At 35.8% G+C, this 26,000-nt stretch overlaps 1 protein-coding gene across 13 annotated transcripts in view; it reads left to right on the top strand.

Annotated features, from left to right (window-relative positions):
* The window catches only part of KLF12 (KLF transcription factor 12), a 407,719-nt gene that overhangs the window by 252,192 nt on the left and 129,527 nt on the right, over positions 1 to 26,000 (top strand). For all 13 annotated transcript variants that reach the window (XM_072976354.1, XM_072976357.1, XM_072976356.1 and 10 more), the window contains one exon: positions 15,413 to 15,959. In XM_072976354.1, the coding sequence (XP_072832455.1) occupies positions 15,413 to 15,959 (547 nt within the window). The remainder of the gene's footprint in view (positions 1 to 15,412; positions 15,960 to 26,000) is intronic.

Raw genomic sequence — 26,000 nt, 5'->3', positions numbered from 1 at the left:
AGGTGCCAGGAACCATGTTAAGTGCTGAACATATTACATACATGTATACTGGTAAATCTTACCTATATAATTGTAGGTTAATTGTGGTAAACTTTTGAGAAATGAGGGAGAAATTGGACAGAGGATTGGACAGATATTTCTTGTATTATTTTCAAAATGTAAAATTAAACCCTGGTAAGATGTATTGTTATATTTGTTAGGATTGACATTGTACTGTTAAATGCATAGTCTAGGTTAGTGTTTAGAAGGAATTTTAATATCCATGTAAATGTAAATGGATTTGCTAGGAAATCTCATCAAATGCATTTTTCATATTTTTGACACTGGGAAAATACCATCAATATAGTTGGGCTTGATTTAAGCAAGGCATTTCTCTTTTTCTTATAATTGTTTTTGATGGACAGGTGCAGAAAAATATTCTGAATAATAGTATATCCAGATAACTATATTTTTCAGACATTTCAAATACAATGTTTTATGAATTAATGTTGACCTGCAATAAGATCTAATCAACGGCTCGGCTCTTTCATTTATTTTCTTAAGTTCCTTTTTTAAAATTTGATATGTAGCATACATACAGAAAAGCTCACAAATTATAAGTATGCTGTTTGTGAAATTTTTGCAAAGTAACACAGACATGTAACTGACACCCGAATCAAGATACAGGAATTTATATTTGGCTTCTTTGTATGTGTGCACGTGTGTAGATTCCAATTTTGGAGTAAGATTTTCTCTTTTATCTGTTTTCTTAAGTATGTTACCACTGTTATTTGAAAGTCCCTGCTTGATTACTCTAAAAATTCTGAATCACTGATAAGTTTGTTTTTATTGTATATTTCTCTCTCTTTAGTTTTAGGATAGTCTTAAATAGTCTTTCGAATAGCCTCCTAGGCTATTTCATAATATTTAAGTGAATATCGAACATGTGATTATGCCTCAAAAGGGAAAGAAAAGTACTTAGAATAAGAGCTCTTCTCATTGTGTATTTGGATCTTAGACCTTCAAATCTTGGTTGCTTTAGTTGCTCCCTAGTGTCTTAAAATTTCACTTTCTGAAGTTTATTGAATTTTCTTTTATTGCTCCAGCAAGCTGGTTGATCTTATACAAACTACCCTGCCTTAGCTGAAATGAAATTTAGCTCTTTCTTTTCTCACATTTTACTGCTATGAATTATCTAGTTTTTTTTTTTAGATTATTTTCTGTCTCATCACTTCATCACCATGAAGCTCCTCATGAAAAAGTTTTGCCATTCAATAGATGTTTTAAAACAATGGAAAATGCATGCAACCCTCTTTTGAGATAATGTGATCTATGGAGCTGCTCATGTATTACATTGTATCCTAACAAGAAACGCAAAGTCCTGTTTCAAATTCATCTGTCAAGTTGACCTTAACGTTTGCTTTATTTATAGATTTCTTTTTCTCCTTCATCCTGTTTTTTTTTAAATTATTATGTAATGATATATATTTTTTTTCATATATTTTCTACCAAGATTCTCCATTTATATATTATTGGATAATTGAAGCTTTTAAACCTGTTCATTCCTAATTACTCCTTAATTTTAGATTGAATGGAAAACTACTGCCCTCAACCAACCTATTCAGAATTGCCAACCTTACATCTTCTTAACCTTTATTCTTATGGTCTTTCTTTATGTAACACTATTATGGTACATTTATTCCATCACTCCTCTGTGAAATTCTCATGTTAGGTATTCCAGAAAATTTAGCACAGCCTGAATATGAACTTTATGTGGATTGATGTTCCTGTTGAACATAATTTTCAGCAAGTGCTGCCTTGCCTGTCAGACTCATCTCTGAACTCTTTTTTAATTTAAAATCCTCCTGATTAGACTTACAGTCAATAATGTGTTCCTTTACTCATGATAAGAGTGTTCATGGGTCAGTGAATGGTATAAATGCTTTCCTTCAATCTTTTACAAATAAACGTCAAAATGTATCTTTCCACTCCATCTTCAGGAATTATTTACAATTCGGTATAATTTGTGTGTATTTGTGGCAAGGTAAAATGTAAATCAGTGTTTTCCCCTATGACTCTAGATCCTTTTCTTATGGTATTGCTTATGTTTTATCTCTTCTACTGACCAGGACAATCATCAAAAAATGTAACAGCTTATCAAAACTCAAATCTAGTAATTTAATTCAGCTAACCAGTAAAGTATAGCTATGAAAAAATTCAATTCCTAATTGAAATAGAAGGGGAAACGGATAATCTCATCTACATATTATCTTTCTGCAAATGAGGGTATCTGCTATTTCTTTCATAAAATTACGGAGTAATCATTTAAGCTTGAATTACTGTTTAGAGCTGTGTTGACAAGAAATTATCCAGGACCATTTTATGCAAATCAAGAGAAGGAATTTTTCATTGCTCAATTATCTTACTCTGTAATTCTTTGATATGTAGCACAGCTTTAATGAAAAAGTGTAGAATTGATGTTATTGGTATCATTTTATTTAATCCACTTCCACAATCTTTTATCTGTTAAAAAGTTCTGAAAATTTAACATTAAAAATGAACTCATTTAGAATTTAGGAATTGTGAAAGCAATTTCTAGTCTCTATTTCTAACACTCCATGTAATGCTCATTTACTTTACTGCAGAAATATTAATATCTGAAAACACAGTTCCACTCCAAACCCTCTTGTTGGTATGCTCTTACCTTCTTCAAATCCTAAAAGTTGCAAATTCTGAACATGTATGGTCCTAGGAGTTTGAAACAGGAGATTGTGCATGTCTGGTATTTTCCAGTTGATTTTGATAGCTGTATCATAAATACATCTGACTGTCTTCTGCTGTAGAAGATTATGAACAAATTTTAACATTTGACCCTACATCATGCTTATATAATTTATTGAATAATCAAGGAAGTGTCATTATATAAAAGCTAAACTAATAAAAACTTGTCAGTTATAGAAATCTCTAATTTTAGCACTAGAGTAAACTAGAGAAAGTAATAGCTACAAAACAAAAAATACAACCACGATTAACTTTGAGTACTTTGTGTCAGGCAGTGTACATTTAATCATTTCATCTTTAGAACTCCTTTCAGATGTAGGTAGTAACATTAGCACCATTTCATAAGTGAGGAACTGAAGTTTAGAAGATAAGCAACTTGCTTGTGGTCACAGAACTGGGGCAGAACCAGGGCACAAGCCTAAGTCTGTTAGTGTTCATAGCCCATGCCCTTCACACCTCTGCTGTAGTGTTGTAATGTATCCTTTTTAATTAATCATATAAGACCTTTAATAAATATGAAATGCAACTGCACAGCCAACTCTTGAGTATCTTTATGTCAATTATCTTCAGGGAAAAATGCTAATAGCAAATCAACATTCTTTTGTCATCTAGCATGTATCTGGGGTCCTCCGTTCTGCTGTCAGTTGGCTTGTGCTCAAGAAATACAAATGAATTTTAATATGAGCCTAAGTAAAAGAATATAATTATGGCAGTAAATCTGCTGGAATCATATAATGAATTTAAAACCCAATGTAAAAGCTTTTTTGGATTATCTGTCATTTGGGATTACTTATACTGTGATCCCTTGCAAGTCTGTAGATAATTGAACATTGGCTATTTTACTGCAACTGGAAGTACTGATACTAAGGATAAAATGGACTATGTAAGTGTGAGTTTGCTTATTTTTTTAATAATGAGTTTGAAATTTCATCCCAGGAATCATTTAAAGCCAAAAACACAAAAGAACTTTATTTCATGGGAATTAAAGTTCTATTTATTATTTGAATCAAAGAAGTGAGTAATGTGCCTGATTCTTTTTCTTTTTCTAATTTATTCAATAATACATAATTAAAAAAAAATTTAGTGGGGGAGGTAATAAGGTTTATTTTTTTATTTATAGAGGCGGGTACTGGGGATTGAATCCAGGACTTCATGCATGCTAAGCATGCGCTCTACCACTTGAGCTACACCCTCCCCTAATAATACATAGTTGAATAATGTGCCATTGTTGTTTTCTTAGAGATATAAGGGAACTAGTAAAGGAAAAACAATTCTGTTAGTGTATGTTAGTGAAGTCTATGAAAGCTTTTACTTAACCTTTTTGGCCCCCCCCCCTTTTTTTTTTCTTAAAGTATAGTCAGTTGACAATGTGTCAATTTCTAGTATACAGCATAATGGTTCGGTCATATATATATATATGTATATATATATGTATATGTATATATTCCTTTCATACTCTTTTTCATTATAGGTTACTTCAGGGTATTGAATATAGTTCCCTGTGCTATACAATTTAAACTTGTGGTGTATCTATTTTATATGTAGTAGTTTGTATCTGCAAATCTTAAACTCCCAATTTATCCCTTCCCACCTCCTCTCCCCTGTTATCGTAAGTTTGTTTTCTATGTCTGTGTGTCTGTTTCTATTTTGTGAATAAATTCATGTGTCTTTTTTTTTAAAATTCCAACTGTGATATCATATGGTATTTTTCTTTCTCTGTCTGGCTTACTTCACTTAGAATGATGATCTCCAGTTCCATCCATTTTGCTGCAAATGGCGTTTTTATTCTTTTTAATGACTGAGTAGTATTCCATCATCTACATATATATATATATATATGTGAGAGAGACTGAGAGAATGAACAGCTTCTTTATTCAGTCATTTGTCGATGGACATTTAGGTTGTTTCCATGTCTTGGCTATTGTATATAGTACTGCTATGAACATTGGGATGCATGTATCTTTTCAAATTCAAGTTCCCTCCAAATATATGACCAGAAGTGGGATTGCTGGATCATGGGGTAAGTCGATTTTTAGTTTTTTAAGGAATCTCCATAGTGTTTTCCATAACGGCTGCACCAAACTACATTCCCACCAATAGTGTAGGAGGGTTCCCTTTTCTCCACACCCTCTCCAGCATTTATTGTTTGTGGACTTTTTAATGATAGTCATTCTGACTGGTGTGAGGTGATAACCTCAGTGTAGTCTTGATTTGCATTTTTCTGATAATTAGCAATGTTGAGCATTTTTTCATGTACCTATTGTTGGCCTCTTCTTTATTAAACAGTCATCTTGCATGAAATAAAAGGAAAATGTTTTACAGGAGTGATGACATCTATTTCAGTCTTTCCTGATCCTCTGTAAGCATGCATTATAGAATCTGTCTTGGAGGGCAGTGCTGCATTACTGTGCTGTTGACGCCCTGGGTTTTGTTGTCAGAGATTACCCAAAATTGTGTCTTGACATTGCCACTTACCACTACAGAGCCATTGGCACATTTCTTAGCCTTTCCAAGTCTCTTTTCTATCTGTAAAGTATGATTATAGTTTCCTATATTGGGATATTTGAGGATTAAATGAATTTATCACAGTGCATGTGCCCATGTCTGTAAGTGTCGGATACATGCCATTACACCTTCATGTTTGGTGAAGGTGAGTCAGGCATAGGTCTAGATAGAGCCGGCAGGACCCATCCTTTGGCTGATACCCAAGAGCATCACTGGAAAGGCAGATGCTAAATGGAGCTCGGATCATCAACTGTACTTGTTGACTTAAGCTCTCTGACCCAACCCCAGACCCCCTTGACTTTTACAAAAAGCAAATATTTCTACATTCTTCTGTTCATGCACTTAAACACAAATATGAGAGGTAAACAGTAAATACTTATAAAAAAATCATATGAACACACACATATATTTGTATAGTTCATAAACTCCTCAAGTTAATTTTTGTGCATGTTCTCACAAAACACACACACATGTACCCCTCCCATAATTGTTAAGTGTACTATATGGTAGAAAGTCATAAGAAGTTTATGTGCTAACTAACATTCATGTCATCACGTAAACTGTTACCCACTTGCCCACAAAGAAGCACATACTGATGTTGGACTGTGTAGGTGGACTTATGTGATTAATACATAGGGATGAAGTTGAGGAGGGGAGAATGAGAGGAAAACAAAGGAATCTAAATTAAAAAAATAAAAAGATGGTAGAGGACAAAGGATGGAAGAAGAAGAGTGGCAGCTTAGTGTGTGGTTTCTCAACCTCAGCCCTCTTAATCTTTCATCTTTGATGTAGAGATGTCCTGTCACCCTTGCCCTCAGTTGTAACAACCAGAAATGTCTTCAGACATCGAGTGCTGTGACCCCTGCAGGCAGAAGTGCCCTGGCTGAGAACTGCTTCCTTAGTTGTAAGAAAGGACGTCAGATACATAGGTGAAATTGTTCTGTAGTGAAAGGAATGAATAAAACGGCAGCCAATCTGTTACATTCTTTGTAAATGAATGAATGAGCAGATGAAAACTTACAATGCTAATTTTTACATGTTATAATTAAGTTAATAAATGTGTTTACTGTTTGTTAAGTTTCAGATGTGGGTTAACTTCATAGGTTTATGCGATTTTACAGTTAGCACGAGCTTTAGAGAGCAAGTGGGGCTTATACCAGGGATTCCAGCAGGGGCTGGACTACAGAAGAACTCAGTAAGCTGGGTGTCTTAAGTGGGCTCACAGCCTGGCTAGAGAAAAGACACACAAACCTCAGAGTGTTTGGAGGCATAAAGGAGTGGTATCTCTTTAGGTCAGGTGGAATCTGTTAGTGATAGCAGACACGTGACTGTGCAGAAGCATAATCAAAGTCATTTTCAACAAGACATTGAAGAGAGACGATGTGTAAGAGAGCTGCTTGTATAAAATAGAATCTCAACCAAAATTCAAATACTCTTTTTATGAAACCTCATTGCCTCTCACTTAGTGTTCTATTTACAAGATGTGTACTTTATTACACTTCTTTTATCAGAGACAATGCATCATTGTTCAAAAAGAAAACATCGTATTTTTTTTCATTTTTAAGTGTTGCATTTACAAGAAAAGGAAGAGAAGAAATGAAATATTGATGGTGAGCTGATTTTCTCACTTAGATTTCTAATGTGTTACTTGCAAATCTCATTAGGCTTTTGGTTTTTCCATTTTATTCCCCCATCTTTTCTCATTTCTGTGGAACTTAGATCACATGCAGTGTGACCAGAGCACAAAATGTAGGATGCTATTCCTAAGTTAGGAATGACTTTTCTAGTTGTGGTTATTCTAAAGCTTAATGTGAAAACCAATAGGAAATGAACATGAACGAGACATCACATAGTGTGGGTCACCGATAATTTGCTTCATGCCTTTAGATTTGTTGTGCGCTGGGTATATTGGGAAAGTGAGTTGGTGCCTACCAGACAGCTATCCAAGCAGTGCTCATTTTTCTACTCTTAGTTGAATTTTACCATATTAATAAAGATGTTCATTACTTACGCCTGTGTGTGCCTTGTGGCAGTTGCAGCCTAAAGGGGGACCATGTTTAAAAAGCTTTACACAGTTTCACCCTCAGATCTTCAGAAAGACCCATGAGCTTCTGTACCCCTTTTATAAGGAAGCCAAGAGACAAGACTGGAATAGTTGGTTTGCATGACGGCCTTGTGCTGATTAGCAGTGAGCTGCGTTGAAATTAAATTCTCTGCTTGTGATGCAAAAGAAACTGAAAATATGTATGTATGTATTTATGTATATCTGTATGTAAGTGAATCGCTTTGCTGTACACCTGAAACTAACACTGTATGTCACTACACTTCAATGAAAAATAAGAATTAAAAAAATAAAATTAAACACTATTGCTTTTCTTCTTCTGCCACTTTCCCATTGTAGTAGCTGGATTTCTCTCAACTTTGCCCTTAGTTGTGTTCGTGCTTGGCCATTGATATCTCTGTAAAGGCATTTTCTATGAGAAGAGAAAAATCTATATGCTTTACTTGACTACTTGCTTGCTTTGAATTTCCAAAAAGTAAAACCTACGTTTTGCAGATATACCTTCTTTTACACAAAAAGATTGCCTTATGGCTTTATATGTTTGTAATGTGTTAGGGCTTTGCATTATATTGTTTGGGTATCTCAGCCTCTCTGAGATCATTTTCTAGTTCCTAAAATTTGATGTATTCCAGTACTAGGAAATGCCATTATAAAAATAACTCTTTATGGTGAATATTATGTGAAATCAAAAGCAGGGTCCATCTGGTAGTAGAGAAGAGTAATCTGTTTGAGAATGGTAAACATTATTGCATGTTTTAAAATATGTAACTAGCACAGAACGTTTGCCTTGGGCACTGGAGTTGAGTCTGTGGCCTTGGGGGAAGATTCAAATGAACTTTTTACACTAAAAGTCTAGAAGACATGTTTCTCTCACATGTATAGTAAAACTTCAGTATCTTAAATCAGTCACCAAATAATAATACAAATTTAAAACCAAAAGAACAGAAAAATTAATCACAATGTAGAGAAGGGAAGCCTGTGACAGTTATCTCCTTTTTATTTGTAAGTGACATGATAATAGTTTTGGATTATTAATTTTGCAAAGAATTGTAAACAAAGTAACAGATAAAATTGGATCCCAATAGCTTTAATACTGAATTCAGTTTGATTTAAAATAGTTAGTGGATTTTACCTTTTCAGTACAGATTTATACTTACAGAGGAATTCGGCAGAGTGTACCTAAGAACTCCGTATACCCACCCTACTCTCACTCCTTCATTTCCCTGTTATTGAAGCCTTGCATTACTGTGATATATTTGTTAGATTTAATGATTTAGTGTATTTGACACAGGATTGTTAAGTGTGGCCCACAGTTTACATGAAGGTGCATTCTTTGTGTTGTCCACCTCTGTGGGTTTTGATAAATGCATAGTGACGTGTAAACACCACTGCAGGAACACACAGAAGAGTTTCACTGCCCTCCAAATCCCCTGTGCTTCTCTCTTTCATCCCTCCCCTCTCTTCCCCCAATCCCCTGGCAACCACTGATCTTTTTACTGATTCTGTAATTTTGCCTTTTCCAAAATGTCATATAGTTGGAATTATAAAATTTATTTTTAAGACATATTTGCGTGCTTTCATGACTTTCAGTTTGACAGTCATTGTAAGAAAATAGGAACAGAACTAACTTCTTAAACTTCACATTTTGACATGTATTACAGTGACACTATTTCTTTATCTCATTTGACCAGGTAAATAGGATTTAAGTGGTTTAATATCTGGAGCACAAATACTCTCATCTAACGAATGTATCTGAGTATTCACTGGTTACATTGTAGGAAAGAACAAAATATTATTAATTTGCTAAGTATTTTTGTATTTATATGTAACACATTGTTTGTGTCCAAGCATGTTTGTATCTTTCCATGGCTTAGGAATGCCTGCTATTAATTTAAAAAATGCACAGTAGAATTGTTCTGTCCTCTACACCCTGTAGGAGAATCCTCCTCCCCTCACACATGTGACAGCATGTATATGCCAAACCAGAGTTTCAGATGTGCAGTCAACTGTTAACAGAAATTCTGATTGCTTTGGGTAAATAAGACTCCTGAAAGTCCTGGGAAATACATAGGTCATGGAAAAATGTAATAACTAGGAAATAAAGAAAACTTTAGGATAAATATAAATGTGTAGATTGAGTCCTTTAAAAAGGCTAGCATTTTCAATTTGAATATGAAAGCATACAAGCATAAATGTAGAAGCATAAAGAATTCATTATGTTATGCATATGTCCTGAGTTTTCGTGAGTCAACCATTTCTCGAACTCACTTTTGAGGGATTGAGATAAAGCAGTTGAATTAAATATTCATTCAAATATCTTCCCCTTAAATGCAGTAAGTAGATAACTCATTCAATACTTTTGAAACTAAGTTCCAGAGTGTTAGTGCCGATATTTCTACATATTTCCTTTTATTCTCTCATCTATGTTTTTAGAAAAAAAATACAGTTTGTCTCTCCTTTGTTTAGTATACTTGGCTTTAATTTTTTCTTGGTCAGTTTTATAAATTCCCACTTTTCAAGCAATTGCATTTAAAGGTTTGCCCTTGAACATGTAGAATAAAGAAAAATCACTGGGCTTGAAAAGCAAGGTGAAGGATGACCATCAGGACATACGCAAGACAAATCTTGAAAAACAGGCTTTCCTTTTTAGTAAAATGAAACGGGGAGAGGAAAGTAAAAAGCATGCTTTTTCACAAATTGACGTTCAGTGACTTTCACACTTAGAGCAAAAATGGCCAGAGTAGAGCAGGTTGCTTGCTTTAAGCATAGCGCTCATAGTTTTTTAAATTTTACTAATGAGGAAAAAACTAAGACATGTACCTAATGTGTATTTTATCTAAGAAGAGGAATTCAGCTCTTTAATTAAAGTATCCTTGCATTAAAAAAAATGCAGTCTAACTTAAAAGCTCAATGATACAGGACATGGAGTCATGGATTTAATTTATTCCCTTTTTTACATGAAGTGCATAGTAAGTTTCTTTAAGCACCTCCCATAAAAAGTGTACATTCAATTACTCACCAAGCCAGTGAAACGTACATAAACTAATTTTCTAGTGAGACATAAGAAACAAATACTCCTCTGCTATTTCATCTCATGATAAGACTGAGATGATAAAATGGCCAGTATCCCAAAACAATTATTTTAATATGTGTATTATTGTCATAAGGGATACAAACTGAACTCTGGATTGGTAGCAGATATTTATATTATGGAATTAAGAAATGAGACCAGTCAATTAAAATGTATTCCATCAACTGTTACATGATCATCCTGTGGGCCAATCTAATTAAGCTTAAAAAGAAAGAAAAAAAAATGAAACATTGTCAAATGACTGTCTTCTGTATTTTAAGAGAGAATGTGTTTGTTTAAAAATCTTACATTGACCCTGAAAATGCTCACAATATTTCGACATGTTCAGCTACTTTTGTAACGTGTATCTGGTTGTTTAGCAGACATTGCACCTCTATGGTGGCTATCTTTGTGTGATCCTGCATCAGAATATATGTGTATTTTTTTCTTTTTATTCATAGACATGAAATGTATCTTATGTCTTATGCTGAGTTCAGTAAATCAAGTCACTTTTGAGAGCTATAGTAATAGATTGGGTTCTGTTTGGAATTTTCAGTTCTAAAAGGGAAACTTCATTTGCCTCTGATCCACCTTTCTCAGTATTAAAAGCACTTAATGCCCTTAATTTGATCTTTACAACAGTTGCGTGAGTTTAGAATTAATTTTCCTCCTTTATCAGTAGATAAACTAAGACCTAGAGAACTTTAATGATGATACCAAGATTGTACAGCTAATAAGTAACAGGGTAGGTCATGAATTCAGGTCTTTTGTGTCCAAATCAAATTGTCTTTCTTTAATAACCACCTAACAAGCTATAAAGCAGATTCTTTAAACAGTGAAGCATGAGCTGTGTCCTGTTAGGCAAGACACTTTATAGTCTCTTCTAAAAACTGCTGTGAAATTATTTCTCAAAAAGTTATAAAGGTAAACATAATCTATTTGAATGCTGGCTGGCTGGCTGGCTCTCTGGCTCTCAGAATGAATAGATAAATGGATAGATGGATGGATAGACAGACAGTTGGGCACATCCTTTGTGTGTGTGTCTGTGTATGCATGTATGTCTCTGTGCAGGTGCCACCTCTCTAAAAATCCCTGATGTCATTAAGGACCAACAGTTAGCATCTAAATATTAGATAATATTTAGCAGAATATCACCCAAGCGATCCTTAGCCAGGACTGCACAGAAGAATCTCTGGAAGGCTTTCCAAAGATGAGGTGGTGTCCAGATATTTTTCTCCTGTTTTTAAGATTACCAGATCATCAAAATACATGACCAGAATTAAAAATACTTTTATTCTACAGAGACTGTAATAAGATTCAGCTGATGGTAATGGCTGACTGTAGGAAACTTATCTAGTATTCTGGGAACTAATACATAGGAGGTTTTAGATACATTTTTACATTCATTCAATAAAATGCCCAAAGCTGAAGTAACATTTTAAAATGTTTGTAAACCAGGAAAACGATGATCTGCTTAGAACAGCTCGCACATAATCCCCAGATCCCTGAAAGGAATATGTTCATTAGAATATTGTGCATCATGTTTTATTGAGTAGATTATTTTGAATAAAACTGGCTTTCAGACTTTTGACGAAACCATAATGTAATGCTATAATCCTATTTATATTTATCTTTAGGTTTCCACACACTGTTTTTTATGAAGTATACTGTTACATTTATTTACCTTGTCAGACTTTTGTGCGTATTTATGCATTTATTTCTAAAGGTACGAAAGGCTAAAAAATTGGCTTTATTGTAGACCCCTCTGAGGGATAGCTTATTATCCTTGGAAAATGAAATTAATTACCTCATTCTCTTTGCAGAAATGCAGCGTGCCCTTCAGTCTTCACATCTTTAGAAGGAATTGTTTCTTTAGATAATATTGAATATAGTAAATGATCATCTTTTCCACACCAGGATCATCAATAGCAAAAATTCAGCTCAAGTCACCAATTCCAGGCAAAAGTCTTGATCAGCTTTTACTTAAACCGCCGCAGCCACACTTAGTTGACGCTGCTATGAGTCGTCCATCAGTGCTGAATCAAGAATTGAGTCGTTAGTAACCAAGGGCGAATCTTTAGCAGGACATCCTTCCTGTGTTGTCTTTTACAGAAGTTCCCTCACTCGGCTTAGAACTTGTCTTTTTGATGTCTGGTCTTTTCAGTGTCCCTGCCTCTGAGAGGCTTCTTCTAGTAACACAGCCATATCTTTTCTCACCTTCTCAAATCTGTGTAGTCCTTTTACTTAACTTCTAACTGCTCTGAGTTCTCATTTGGTGCTTCCGCCTGGTTTCTCCAGCTCTCCTTCCAGCTCTCGGCTCTGCTCTCATTGCCCCCTCAAGCTTCGTACCTCGGAACCAACACATGTCAGTCTTCCACTTTCTAAAAGTCATGAAGTGAATTCCTACGATGATTTCAGGATCAAGCCATTCAGGTCTTTTCTCTTTCCTAAAAGGGAGGAGCAAGAGTGGACCACATCTGTTTGGGAAACATTTAATGTAGTATTGCTGGTTTTGCATGTATGTTTGTGCAGCTGGAAGCGGGCATTATGAATGGTTTACCTGCCACATTATCACAGTGGAAGCAACTGATATGAGCTATGAAGATATGTCAACACTGGAAACAGGTGAATGGTATGATAAGTCCTCTTTATGCTGATAAGGCATTGTTTTTGGAAATAGAAACCAGAATGAGCCTCTGTGTTGTTTACACTTACAAACTCATGCATAATGTGTGTTACCTTCCCAAATAACATGTCTTTCGTCCAGAGGTTTGGTCTAACCTTCCTAATATTGTGAGCATGTTCTGTATTTTGGTTTGAGCTCCTACAAAAGCTGCGTAGTTCCCAAGTATTTGAAAGCAGCTAGAGGCTTCCTACTATTAGGTCTTCATAGCTTTCTGGCAGAGACAACAGAATTCCAGGAGGCACATTCTTCCTCTATTGTTGTAAAACAACTTAAGGAGTAAATATTTTCCTTGATGAGGGATTAAACAGATAGCTACAAAATTAAGGACTCTTGTTTATAATCTAGCAAAGTCTGTCGTTTGCAAAGCTCAGTGACACTTGACGCCTCTGAAGCCACCTATTTACAAATAAGCTCCGTATTGACCACCTCTTATATTGTCATAGGCAGCTAAAGGACTCTGGTTTATGAAATGTTTTCTACCGTAATGAATTATACCTCAGTCTATGGTTTGTAAACCTATGTAGGAACCTTAGGAGGAGAAAAACTGGTAGTGGAAATAGTCACTATTTCCAAAATTTGAATTTCAGATATCTCTAATACAGTAAAAAGAGAGAAATCAATCAAGACTGTATTTGAAGTCAAGCAGTGTTTGATAATAAGTGCCTAATGACATTTTGTTAGTTTAAGGACGAACCAGTTGGGATATTTTACGAAAGCAGCCTCAACAAGGAATTTCTGTACGGGTATAACATACTAATAAGAAGCATCTTACATTGTTTTACAAAGAAAGTAAACAATAACACTGGGTACAAACTGACATACTGTTCCAGTTAGAAGAGTAGATAATGCTAATAGCTTTTTATAAAAGTTGCACTGTTTATGGTATTTTTTCACCCGGTTTCTTGATATCTGAGAAGATACTTAAAATCTTATTTCTCAGTTTCAGTAGGTGAAATGAAATCTTGTTATTTAGAATTTTAGGCAGTAGATATTTTGGATGGTTTATTTTAATATTTTCTAATTCTTATCTTTTTGTGGGTAAGTAACCACATTAGCTTTGAAGCAAAAAAAAAAAAAAAAAGTAAAACATCAACCCATTTTCCTGTTTAGTTGATCCAGTCCCATTGTTTGCTTATTTTCTTTCTTTTCTCATCGGGACTAAATAAAATGCCCTTGCACTATTGTATTTTCTGAATGGAGCTATAATTTGTATTCTATAAAGACACGTTTGAAGAAGAATGTTTTGTTCCTTTAAGTGGATGCTTAAGTTTTAGGAGAGAATAGCAAACCAAAATCTTTTATTTAACAAAGAATGAAATGAACCAATTTAATATAATTTTAGGCATTGTTGTTCTCATACTATAATGAAGCTGAAAGAAAGTTTTTGGTCTTCATATAATAGAAAAATGTCTGTGTTAGCCTAGTCAAATCAGACTTAACCAAAAATAATCTACTGTAGTCTAGTTCTCTCTGTTAAGGCTAGACTAACGCATGCTAATAGAATTCGGGGGCAATTTTAGGCCTTGGAAATAGGGATTTAATAAATATTTCTTGAATTTATAAGGGAATGAGTATAAAAATAAATTATATTCATGGCCAGTAGTAACATGCTGAGCCCATTAGTCTGGGTGGAGTCTTAGATCCTTTATTATTTTTTTTTTTGCAATTATTAAATTTTGTTTAGTAAAACTTGAAAAAAATGAAAACAAATTTGGACAAAATTATTATCATTGTCTTAAACAACACAAGATTAGGCAATTTAAAATTTCCAGAGTAAGTGTTTCCAAAAATTATTATTTCCTAAAAATATCTGTTGTAGTATTTCTGTGTATTATTTTGAGAAAAAATTTGTCATCGCTAAGTTGCTAAGTTATAATCCAGTTGTTAGAAGTGGTTTGTATTGAATAATTTAGTAATCGGATGTGGGAAGTTCGAGAACTCTGTGCTGTTTAAATGCTCAAAATGAGAGCGGTACAGTGGCTCTTGCACTAGATAGGAAAGTTGAAATGTCACAGTGAGTTTCCCAGTGTTCAGAACATTTTGTGTACAATTGCATACCATTTTTAGGTTCCCATGGCCTCTTTTCTCCTCCATAGAGCACTTACATCCCTGGATAACAATTATGTCTGTCTCTCCCAATCGTCTTATTCTGTTGTACTTTCATACTCTCAGCTTTCATTGTGACGACTGTCAGCAATCCTTCAGATATTTGGAGAGTGAATTAATGTTCCATGGCAAGAAGAGAAAATGTAATCAACATTCAAGTCGTACATCATCTATTAAAACGTGTGATTACAGAGATAAATATGTTCCATTTTTCTCCCCACAGTCTCCAAACGTCCACAACTACCCCGATATGGAAGCTGTTCCCCTGTTGCTAAACAATGTGAAAGGGGAGCCCCCGGAGGACTCGTTATCTGTAGATCACTTCCAGACACAAACTGAGCCAGTGGACTTGTCAATCAACAAAGCCAGGACATCCCCCACAGCCGTTTCATCCTCCCCAGTTTCCATGACAGCGTCTGCCTCCTCGCCTTCTTCAACTTCAACCTCTTCATCGTCTTCTAGTCGTCCAGCCTCATCCCCTACCGTCATAACATCAGTATCTTCAGCATCATCTTCGTCAACAGTATTAACTCCAGGACCCCTTGTTGCCTCTGCATCTGGGGTGGGAGGCCAGCAGTTTTTGCACATCATCCATCCCGTACCGCCGTCAAGTCCCATGAATTTACAGTCTAACAAACTGAGTCACGTTCACCGCATCCCTGTGGTGGTACAGTCGGTGCCTGTTGTCTACACAGCCGTGCGGTCACCTGGAAATGTGAACAACACTATCGTAGTACCGCTTTTGGAGGATGGGAGAAGCCATGGCAAAGGTAAGAGACGTAAGTGAGCTTTGATGTGTTTTACTTCAGCGCTAGAAGTAACTATGCATTTATTTTGCAAATACACTACATCCAAGGAAGTTCTGTGCAGAACACAGAGGAACCAGCTGATCCACTGCTGAGTAGAGCATAGTTTAGTAGAAATCAACCTCATATTTATTTATATAGATACATGCATCAGTGTTGGGTAGTCTGTATTGTTATGTCAAGTCACTTAATGTCAGAATCAAATACCAACATTTGCAAAATAATGTTTACTTTCAAATGCTCAGATAGGAAGGACAATTTATAGTCAACGTAACTGCCTGTGAAGTGTAAATGTGTCAGTCCCTCATAGAGATTAACCATTATGAAATTTTTTGAAAAGTGTATTAGGGTGTTTATTCTTTCAGTTGTTCTGACTGGAACTTATTTGTCTGGCTACAGTATAAAATTCCCTGAAATTCCAGTGCTCAGAATCGGATCATCCACTTTTGAGTAACTTGTAAGTTATGTTACCATTAAAATAATTCTAAAGTTAGGTGTTTGGCTGCATGTATTATGTAGCTTGATTTCTTATTTTCGTGTAAGTCTTAAGTTATTATTTTGAAGAATAGGAAGTCTCTGTATGATGGAAATAATTCAAAATACAGTATTAATATTTCCTTCTAGGGGTTAGAAGGCAGAAAGATACTTTGTTTCATGGCTGTATGTAATAATACCAAGTTAATTATATATCATAGACAGCTGATCATGAAGTTATTTTTCTAGGTTCTTACTTTTTTCCATTTTTTTTTTTACTAGAAGAAATTGTAATAACATCATGCTATTGGTTTTTTTTTTCCCTTTCCATGAATCTAAAAAATAAGCCACCCTTCTATAGAAGTGTAAAATGCCTATAATCATCAACTCCTATGTGTGTATTTTGTCTTCAGACTTAGAGATGATGATGGATTAAGACTTAGGTTGTATTACTTTTTGCTTTGATACCATATTACTGCTGAGGCTCGTAATTAAAATATGATTGATGAATACATAAAACACTGCCTTCTTATAAACCACTAGTAAACATTGTTTGGTTCTGGTTTAAGGTAGGACTCAATGCATAGGGATTACGCTTGGTCTTGAACTTGGAGAAATTTTTGCAAACAAAAACACTACAAAATTGTGCATTCATCTTTTGCAAGTTACTGTTTTATCTGCAGTGAATTTATTCATCATATGTGACGAATTTCACCTTCCCAGTTTTACCAAGTGAAAAATCTCATGATTTACAGCAGTCACAGGTTTAGACTGCAAGCTTGAGATCCAGACATTCTTTGCAAAGGCAGGACCTCATCCCACCACCGTCTTTGTGAATAGGTAGAAGAAAAAGAGGAAGAAGGGGGTCTTTTCATAGATTTTACTTGAGTTGAACCTTCTTTGATATTATTAATACTTTTGATCCACCTAAGCTAATCAATTTGAATAATAATAACATAAACCGAAGGCCACATTAGTTATTTACTTTGTTTTATAATTTATAGATGTACTTGAAAATTTTTTAAGAACCAAGAATTAACACGTAGAAAAAATATAACCTTGCATATTACATTATTTTATATATGTGTGTATGTGTACACCATAGACTCCAATCTTTGTGTGATACCACTTATGGTAAATACTGCTTTATGAGGAAGTAGATTGATAAGGATTTTAACATTACTTATGGCCTTTTTTTAATATATATAACAATTTTGATGTACTACAGAAGGAAACAAAAGAGGTACCTCTTTTATTTGCCATTATCATTTAATGGGAGAGATTATTTTTATTTCAAGTGTATAATATATAAAGTATACTGCCAAAATTTAGTGTTCTGGAAAAGTTATCTTTGCAGAAAAACTGGGTTAAGACTCATGCTGTTATTTGTTTTCTACGTGAGTATATTTGTCAGTTACATGCAGTGTTTTTTTTTAACATTTTTTTATTGATTTATAACCATTTTACAGTGTTGTGTCAAATTCCAGTGTTCAGCACAATTTTTCAGTCATTCATGGACATATACACACTCATTGTCACATTTCTTTCTCTGTGATTTATCATAACATTTTGTGTATATTTCCCTGTGCTATACAATGTAATCTTGCATGCAGTGTTTTTTATTCAGTAGTTTTCTCGTATAAAGATTGAACATTTGTATAATCATAAGCACACTGGACTGCAAGGTGGACGTTAGCACCATGAGATTTGGGATCAAGGATGTATGAGTTATAATCCCAGTTCCCTCATTTGCAGCTTTGAACTTGGGAAAGTTATTTAAATTCACTAATCTTCATTTTTTTTGGTGGTAAAATGAGAATAAAGACATGATCTATCCTTGAAGATTATTGGGAAGATTAAGTAAGAGCTTATGTGTAAGTGTCTTGCACTGACTAGCTATCAATAAATGTTTGCAATTATTTATTATTATTATTTCCCCCCCAAAAATACCTGAAGCAATAAGGGTCAGAATTTTTTTCTCTTTCTTGTGAAAACAGAAAGTTGGAGGGAAAAAGACTTCCTGAATTTAAAAGTGAAAAACTGCTTCCAAGAAGTTGGTAGAGGTTGTTATTACAACAAATTATAAGGGATGAGAGTTTAATATGAGAAATTGTCCAGAAAAATCCCATATTTTCTATTTTTATTGGTTTATATTAAGTTTTTATAATCACCATATTCTACAAATATTGCTAGAGCATTTTGTAAGTATTTTTTTTATTTAACTGATTAATTAGATGATGATAAAAGTGTCTAGTGGAGGCGGCCTGCCTACCTCCCAGGATGAATAAAGAAAAGGGCATTTCAGTAATTCCTCATGTCTTTATTTCGCACATGTGCAGCTGGGCATGGGGCCAGCAGGGAGATGGCTGAGTGATAAAGGGAGCCCCTGTTTCCATTCTCACACAGGACTTGTATTGCTGGTATGGATGAGCGAAAGGAAATATCATAGGAGAGGAGGATTTTTCAAAATGCTAATAGTAAAGATACAAAACTAATTCCCATGAATGTAGACAGTTGTACTGGCTGAGCACTTTTAAAGTTGGTGTAGCATATCTGGTCCCTGGTAGAGAAGTAGATGATCTTACGTCCCATTACACAAGGGACTGAATGTACACATCCACATCTAAAACAACAGGTCATGTGAATTGAGCCCGCTGTCCATTCAAGGATTTATTGAGCATCTATTAGGTATCGGGCATCTTACTGGCACCAGGGATACAGGGCTGAGCAAAACAGATGCTCTTCTATCTGAGTGCTTATAGTCTCCTGGGAGATCCACCAAAAAAAGTCTACAATTAACTGATAATCATGGATAGAGTCAGATTAAAACATAGACCAGCCATGGATGTGCCTAGGAGAGAGAGTTTAATTATAATCGCACATAGAGGAAGCTGTATTTGACGAAGGTATTTTCATGGAGGGTGTTATATGTGGTTGGAAACACTGTTTTTGCTATGCTGTTCCGAATGGGGTGGTTACAATTTGGGATGGAGGAAAGCAGAACTTCCACATGGGTGTGATTGATTAACAACTGAGGAATGTGGAAAAACGTTCTATTGAGGAGAGAGCTTCAGCCCATCCAGGTATTTCCAGGATCTGGTCTAAAGGAATGACAGGTTGTTGGCTAGCCCAGGGCACCAGTGGAGCTCAGTTGGACCCTGAATGTAATATATGATATGCAGAAATCGGCATGATGTTCTGGAAGGGACAGTAAACAGACACATCTTAGGCCAGCATTATCAGAGGGATGCTGTCTGAGTGGGTCTCTTGAGGAAGACATCTCGACTCCAGCCCCCCAAAGGGGTGGTAGTGAGGTGTAGATGGCTCACCACATAGAGGGAAGAGCCAGTGGACTCTGGCTCGTAACCTGAAACATGTTATTTATAAACAAGACCCTAAAGGGATTATTTGACCTGATAAAGGAATTTCAGTTCAGCCTGGGGAAGTTTTTGGTAGATTTCCCAGGAGACTTTCATTGGGTTTTACAGATACTTAGCAGCAGAAAGCATAGAAGGTCATAACAAATTACATGCAAAGTTGTTCTTGGGTTGTGATCGCCTTCATGGAAAAATGTGTTTAGGATTCGCTTTTCCTTCCTTCCTTTTGATCTGCTGTTAAGGTAAGAGAAAGAGTGTTAGGCTATAAGTGACGAGAGTGTTTCAAGGAAGGAGTTGTCAGTTATACCAGAAACTGCTAAGGGGCCAAATAAAATAAGGACAGAATTGAGTGTTTGAAGAGGGCTGAGTTCACTGGTGATACTGACAGTGTGTCGGTGGCGTGGTGGGGACACAGGACTGACTGAAGTGAGTTCATGTTCAGAGGGGAGGGGAGGCAGGGGAGATTGAAAGTCTGGGTAGCTCTTTGGAGTGGTCTTGCTGGAACAGTTGTAGAAAAATGGAATGATAGCTGGAGAGGCATGTAAGCTCTCAAAGGGAGACATTTTAAAAGGGGAGAGTATAGCATATTATTCTGCCAAGAATAATGCAGTAGACAGTTGAAAATGGGTAATTCCGGAGAGGGAAGAATTATAGAAACAAAATTCTTAATTGCATGTTAGTTGCTTATATTTTGTGGAAGTAACCTGCATCTTGTAGTATAATTAGCCTGTATTCTAAAGTCAGCTTTTAGAGTGACAAGTTTTAAGAAAAAAAGGTACATCATGGAAAATGAAAGAAAATGCAAAAAAAGCAGCAGATAAGGATCTAGAATTGACAATGAAACACAAACAAAAACGTTTAGTAAAACTTGGGTTCCATGGAGAATTATAAAAATGATACCAGCATTAACATGAATATTTAAAATCAAATACTTCTCATTCATAATACATACTGGAATGTACAGAGTGGTTTAGAACAAAAGATAAATCCCAAGTAATTTGTTGTTTAAAGACATTTTTTTATATTTGAATATTAATAAGATACTGCATTTTAGAAATGCAAAATACTTAACCAAAACTTTTACTGAACCAAAACTTGGGTCTCTTCGCCTGCACACGTTAAAGCCAGTTTACAGACACTGGGTTGTGATGAAGGAAAGTGCAGCGTTTATTTTAAGATGCCAGACAAGGAGTCCCAGACAGCTAATGCTCCAAACGCCCGAACTCCCCAATGGGTTTCAGCGAAGCATTTTTAAAGGCAAGATGAGGGAGGGGAGTCCCAGGGTATGTGATCAGCTAGTGCACAATTCTGATTGGTTGATGGTGAGGTAATCGGGTGGCGTCACAGGCTTAACATTACCAATCCTTAGTGGTAGGTCTGGGGGCTACATGCTCATGATCACTAGTAGTTAATTTCTTTCTTTTGGTGGGGGTTTTGACATCTATAAGACAGCTCAGGAAATGTGCATCAGGTACTTCAGAGAGGAGCTAAAGGGGAGGATATGGGGGAGGGGTCGGTCCCAGGAAGGCTCCCTGGGGCCCTACTCTGTTACATAATCAGTCAGTGAAAATCTAACTAAAGAGCTTAAAGGAAGAAAAACAAACTCATTTTCTCCCACCCATTCCTGAGCTGGTCCTTCCTCCTTGTAGCTGGAAGACCAGTCTCACCTTGATGCTCAGGAACGAGGCCTCAGCAAGGGTGTGATTGACCGGTGGCTTTGGAACAGTCAGAACTGACAATCCTGGTGCAGGCAGCTGAGTATTTCACTGTCGCCCACTTTTTTTCCCTAACCACTAACCTGTTCTTTATTATTTTGTGTAGATGGTCTGTTGGTCTTTTTTCTCCCCCTTTCCCCATGTTGTCTTCTTAGCCACCCGAACTCACCAAATGTCCACGTGACTGTAATAAAAGCAACCGCCCAGAGGGAAGAGCTGACCTCTGGTTTCCTGTGCAGCCATGGTCTCTTTCATCCCAGCAACCCATCTGCCAAAATTTTACAAAACCTATTTATCGCATCAAGACTTTTTATTGTAATGGTGTCCTACTTGAAAAATAACTTACTAACGTTAGTGCATTACTCCTGACTTAAAACATTTATGCAATTAGATCCTTGAGTTTAAAGTACTTCCCCTCCCCCTGACATATCTGACTAGAGCATGTGGTTACTGCTGTTAAGAAACCAGCAAGCCCATTTGGGCATGCAGTGTCTTTGGTCATCTCCCTGAAAGAGTGTTGTTTTCCTGTTATATTTAGATGACATGAAGAGTCCTCCAAAATTATACCTAATTCCCAGAGCACTCATTCAGGAATTTCAAAGGGACATGGCTGTGGACAAATTCTGAAATACACCCCATTTCTTCCCACAGGCTGTTGCTTTGCTCAGCCGCCCCCAGGAAGAAGCCACAGTGTATTTTTAGTCTCGTGCCATTTATATTTGTGAGAGGAAGTATGGTCATCACGGTGGTTGCTGCAAAGCTGACTGGAGGTTATGACTGTCCCTCCTGACCACTGAATGCTGCTGGAGCTTGGCTCCCATGAAACTCTCATCCCAGATCTCCTGGGGTCTCCAAGTTTCTTCTGCTGTTGACTTCCCCACTTGGTGATGTTCGTGATGTTTTCTTTCAGGTCCCGGTTCATTTTGTCACAGACTCACCTCTTCTGTCTACCTTACACATGATGGTCCTCTTTTAAGTTCACCAGTCGGTGGGATCCTGGTGTCATCTGTCTGTACGACCAGAATAGTTGGGGCAGCTGACCTGTGCTCATGTGCACAGCTGTCTTGGCTTCTTGAGTGACTGAACTACCTACCATAGTTTCCTTTGGCACATTTATTCTTCTACTTATGCTTAAGTGTGATAAGTACTAGATATAGGTTCCTATTTTAAATCTGAATTTGGTATTTATTGACAAACCACCTAGCTACTTAATCTTTTGTTACTAATTAGCTTTTTAATGTTGCTTGTTGGGAAGCAGGACCTGACTGTGGCAGACTTTTGGCTTATTATTCTTGAATTTAGACTTTGATAGGACTTGAGTGTTTCACAACTATCATTATAAAACAAAGACAGGAACTTGTGAAATAGTGGGAAGGGTGGTCAGCCAATATTTATGAAAAACTGAATTTAAAATAGGAGTTCAAAATATGTTAGATGGTTCCGTTGGTCATTTGTTACTTGTTTTTACCTGATTTTCAACAAGGACTAGAAACTCATCTGTATTTTTTCACTTTGGGGAATGCACAGAAAGTTGGAAAGATTCCACCAAAAATTGGCTTCTTATGCTCTTGTTTATCTGAAATACCTACAGTCTGTCAGTTCCTCTGTTTCATCTGGCATAGACTGGGTTAGTTCTAAAATTTAATAACTGGCTCGAGAGAGGAGATGAAAATTATATGTATTGTTATAAGAAAATTAGAAAAAAGAAAAGTTTAGGTAAGCTCCTTGTAGACTGTAAAATGTCAAGGAGTGAGTTTGGCTTTTCTCCCATGTAGTCAAGTAGTAAATAAAAGTACCAAGCAAAAAAGAAAAGCAAAAATTTGGACAGCAGAGGGGATGTGCATTAAAAGAAAGATGATAACTTCATTCAGAGATAGATGTTACGTAAGGAAGTAAAGATATAGACCAAAGACAAATCCATTCAGTAGATAAAGTAGTGAAAGCAAGAGGTTAACCAAATGGACTTTGCGTTCATTCTGTTATAAAGTGATACCTAGCACACAATTATTATTTGTTAGGACAAGTTCCTCCTGTAATAAAATGGTCTAATGTGTCTTTAAATAGATACAAGCTTAATGTGATATATTACTAATATAGTATTTAATCTAGTCTCTACGTTCATTTTTTACTACACCTGAAAAGTTTTCTCTGGTAATATTTAGCACATTGAACGTTAGCATATTGGGTTTTGAAATATCTCTCCTTCCTCCATAGTTTCCCTTTTTAAGAACAAATTTTTTCTCTCCTGAAATAATGTTCTACCTAAATTTAAAGCCTCTAATTTCAAATAGTACAAATGCTGGCTGTTGTGCTGCAAGAAAATTCTTATTTTACATATTAGATTGCAGATATTTATAGAATTATTTTGATGAAATTTGATGTATACAGTCATTGCGAGAACCCTTTGGTTATTGGATGAATATATCTATATATAGAGAGAGATACGTACCTATATCTAGTGTATCAATATTGATAAAGATTTTTTTTTGCAAATAGGCATTTTACCCAGTGACTCTTAAGACCTAGAAGGATCAAATGAAAGAAGGAAGAATATAAGATCCAAGAGGGAAACTCGGTCTTAGAATCATTGCCAGCACTGTTTTAAATTGGCTTTTTAATTATTTACAACCCTCTGGCTCTGGTTTTCTGTTCCCTGTTTTTTTTGTGCTCCGTTAACAATAATTCTTTTTCTATTCCAAGCTATGTTACTATTTTCTCAGCTCCTTCTCTCTGCCTGTTTTCCATTGGTAATGGAGAATTTGATTAACTGTGCTTCCACTTTGTGTTCTTTGGAAAAGAACAAATTGATATTTGTCTTTCTATCTAATAAATAAAAGAGGAGCTACCAATTTACAGAGTAATAATCACACACTCTGTCTTTCCTCCAGCCACTTTCTGTGGGGGAAATGCTACGTTGATCATTGGCCAGTTGTCTGTGTTTTTCATGGCCAGGCGGCTTCACCATCTTTTTTCTTCTGTTTATTAGTTCATTTATTCAACAAATGTTTTATGGACCAATTATATGGCCAGGAATGTCATGATGGCATTTTTTTAAGGTAACTTCTCTTAAAAGCCAGCTGTGGTTTACAATACACTAAAACGATACTGTTCACACTGTGAGTCATTTTCCTGTTGGTGAATCTTGAAATCAGTTTATTAGCTCATAACTAGCATTTTAAAGAAATTATAAATAGGATGGATTAGATTAAAAAATATATGAGAGCATCACGCTAGTAAGTCTTATTACATCATTAAACTTTTGTTTAGTAACCTATGCATGCAAATGCAGTACTGTGCGTGTCTATGTGCAGGTGGATTGTCATATTGAAATATATATTAATTACTGTGATTCCTTCCCAGAGACTACGTGGAGTTATCTCACCTTTAATGCAGATTCTTTCCTTTTCCTTTCTCCATCTTCCTCCTTTCTTCATCTCCCTCTCAAAGTACCTGTTTTTGGTTCCACCTTCTTTTCTCTGCCCTCTCGTTCCTCCATTTTCTGTCTTCTTTCTTCTCCCAGGCATCCTTCTGTATCTCCTTCCTCTTGTCACCATTCTACCTTTTCTTGAATCTTGATTCTTTCTCTTCTATATCCAACCAAATCCAGAAGGGATGTATTATAGAACTAAACACCCTATGTTGAACATGGCAGCCCTTGTACTGCCATCTAGTGGCTGAATTTTAAAATAGTGTGAACTGAAAGAGTGGGAGGAACTTTTACATATAGTCTAGTTACTAATTTATTCTCTGATTGCTCTGTATTTGCCCAGCTAGTTTAGAATTGTCAGGGAGTGCAGTGCATATGCCCTTTTAAAGTAAAATGGGACCATGAATTTGAAACCTAACTTACCTACTTTGTTTTTAGGGCTCCAGAACATGAAATATTTAAAACAACAAAACAAAACAAAACAAAGCAAAAAACAAACAAACAAACAAACAAAACCAGACTGCATTTAACCTGGACCAGAAAGAAGAAGCATCACCTCTATACACTTTTCCCATTTCCCATCCTGCACATTTATATGTGAATTCTGTTTAATAGAAAAAAATACTACTTTCTATGTATCTGTGCTTAGTTTTGTTTTATTTTTGTACCATGGATTATGTTTGTTGGGTAAATGGAGGCATATATACGCCAACTTGTGAACTATGATCAAGTGTTATGGAAGGTCACAGAGGGAAAAAATGGAAGAGAAATAGAGTTATGTCTTGGGACAGCAAGAATATCAGAGGACAGAAAATAGGAGAATTTGGTAAAACCAATAACTGGCAGTAGCCTTCAAAGAATTCATCTGAGAACTGCCTTCTCAATAGCTTAGGATTTAGGAAAAGCTCAGTTGAAATAGAGTAGAATTAGAAAGATATTTCCATGGTATATGGGCTTCTCAGTTAGGTGGTGAGGGAAGGACCTAGCAGGACTTGGGTGACCTACAGTGAAC

This window comes from Vicugna pacos, chromosome 14 (genome assembly GCF_048564905.1).
Source record: "Vicugna pacos chromosome 14, VicPac4, whole genome shotgun sequence".
Taxonomy (NCBI): Eukaryota; Metazoa; Chordata; class Mammalia; order Artiodactyla; family Camelidae; genus Vicugna; species Vicugna pacos.
Note: the sequence above shows the minus strand (reverse complement) of the source record. Positions and strands in the feature narration are given on the sequence as shown.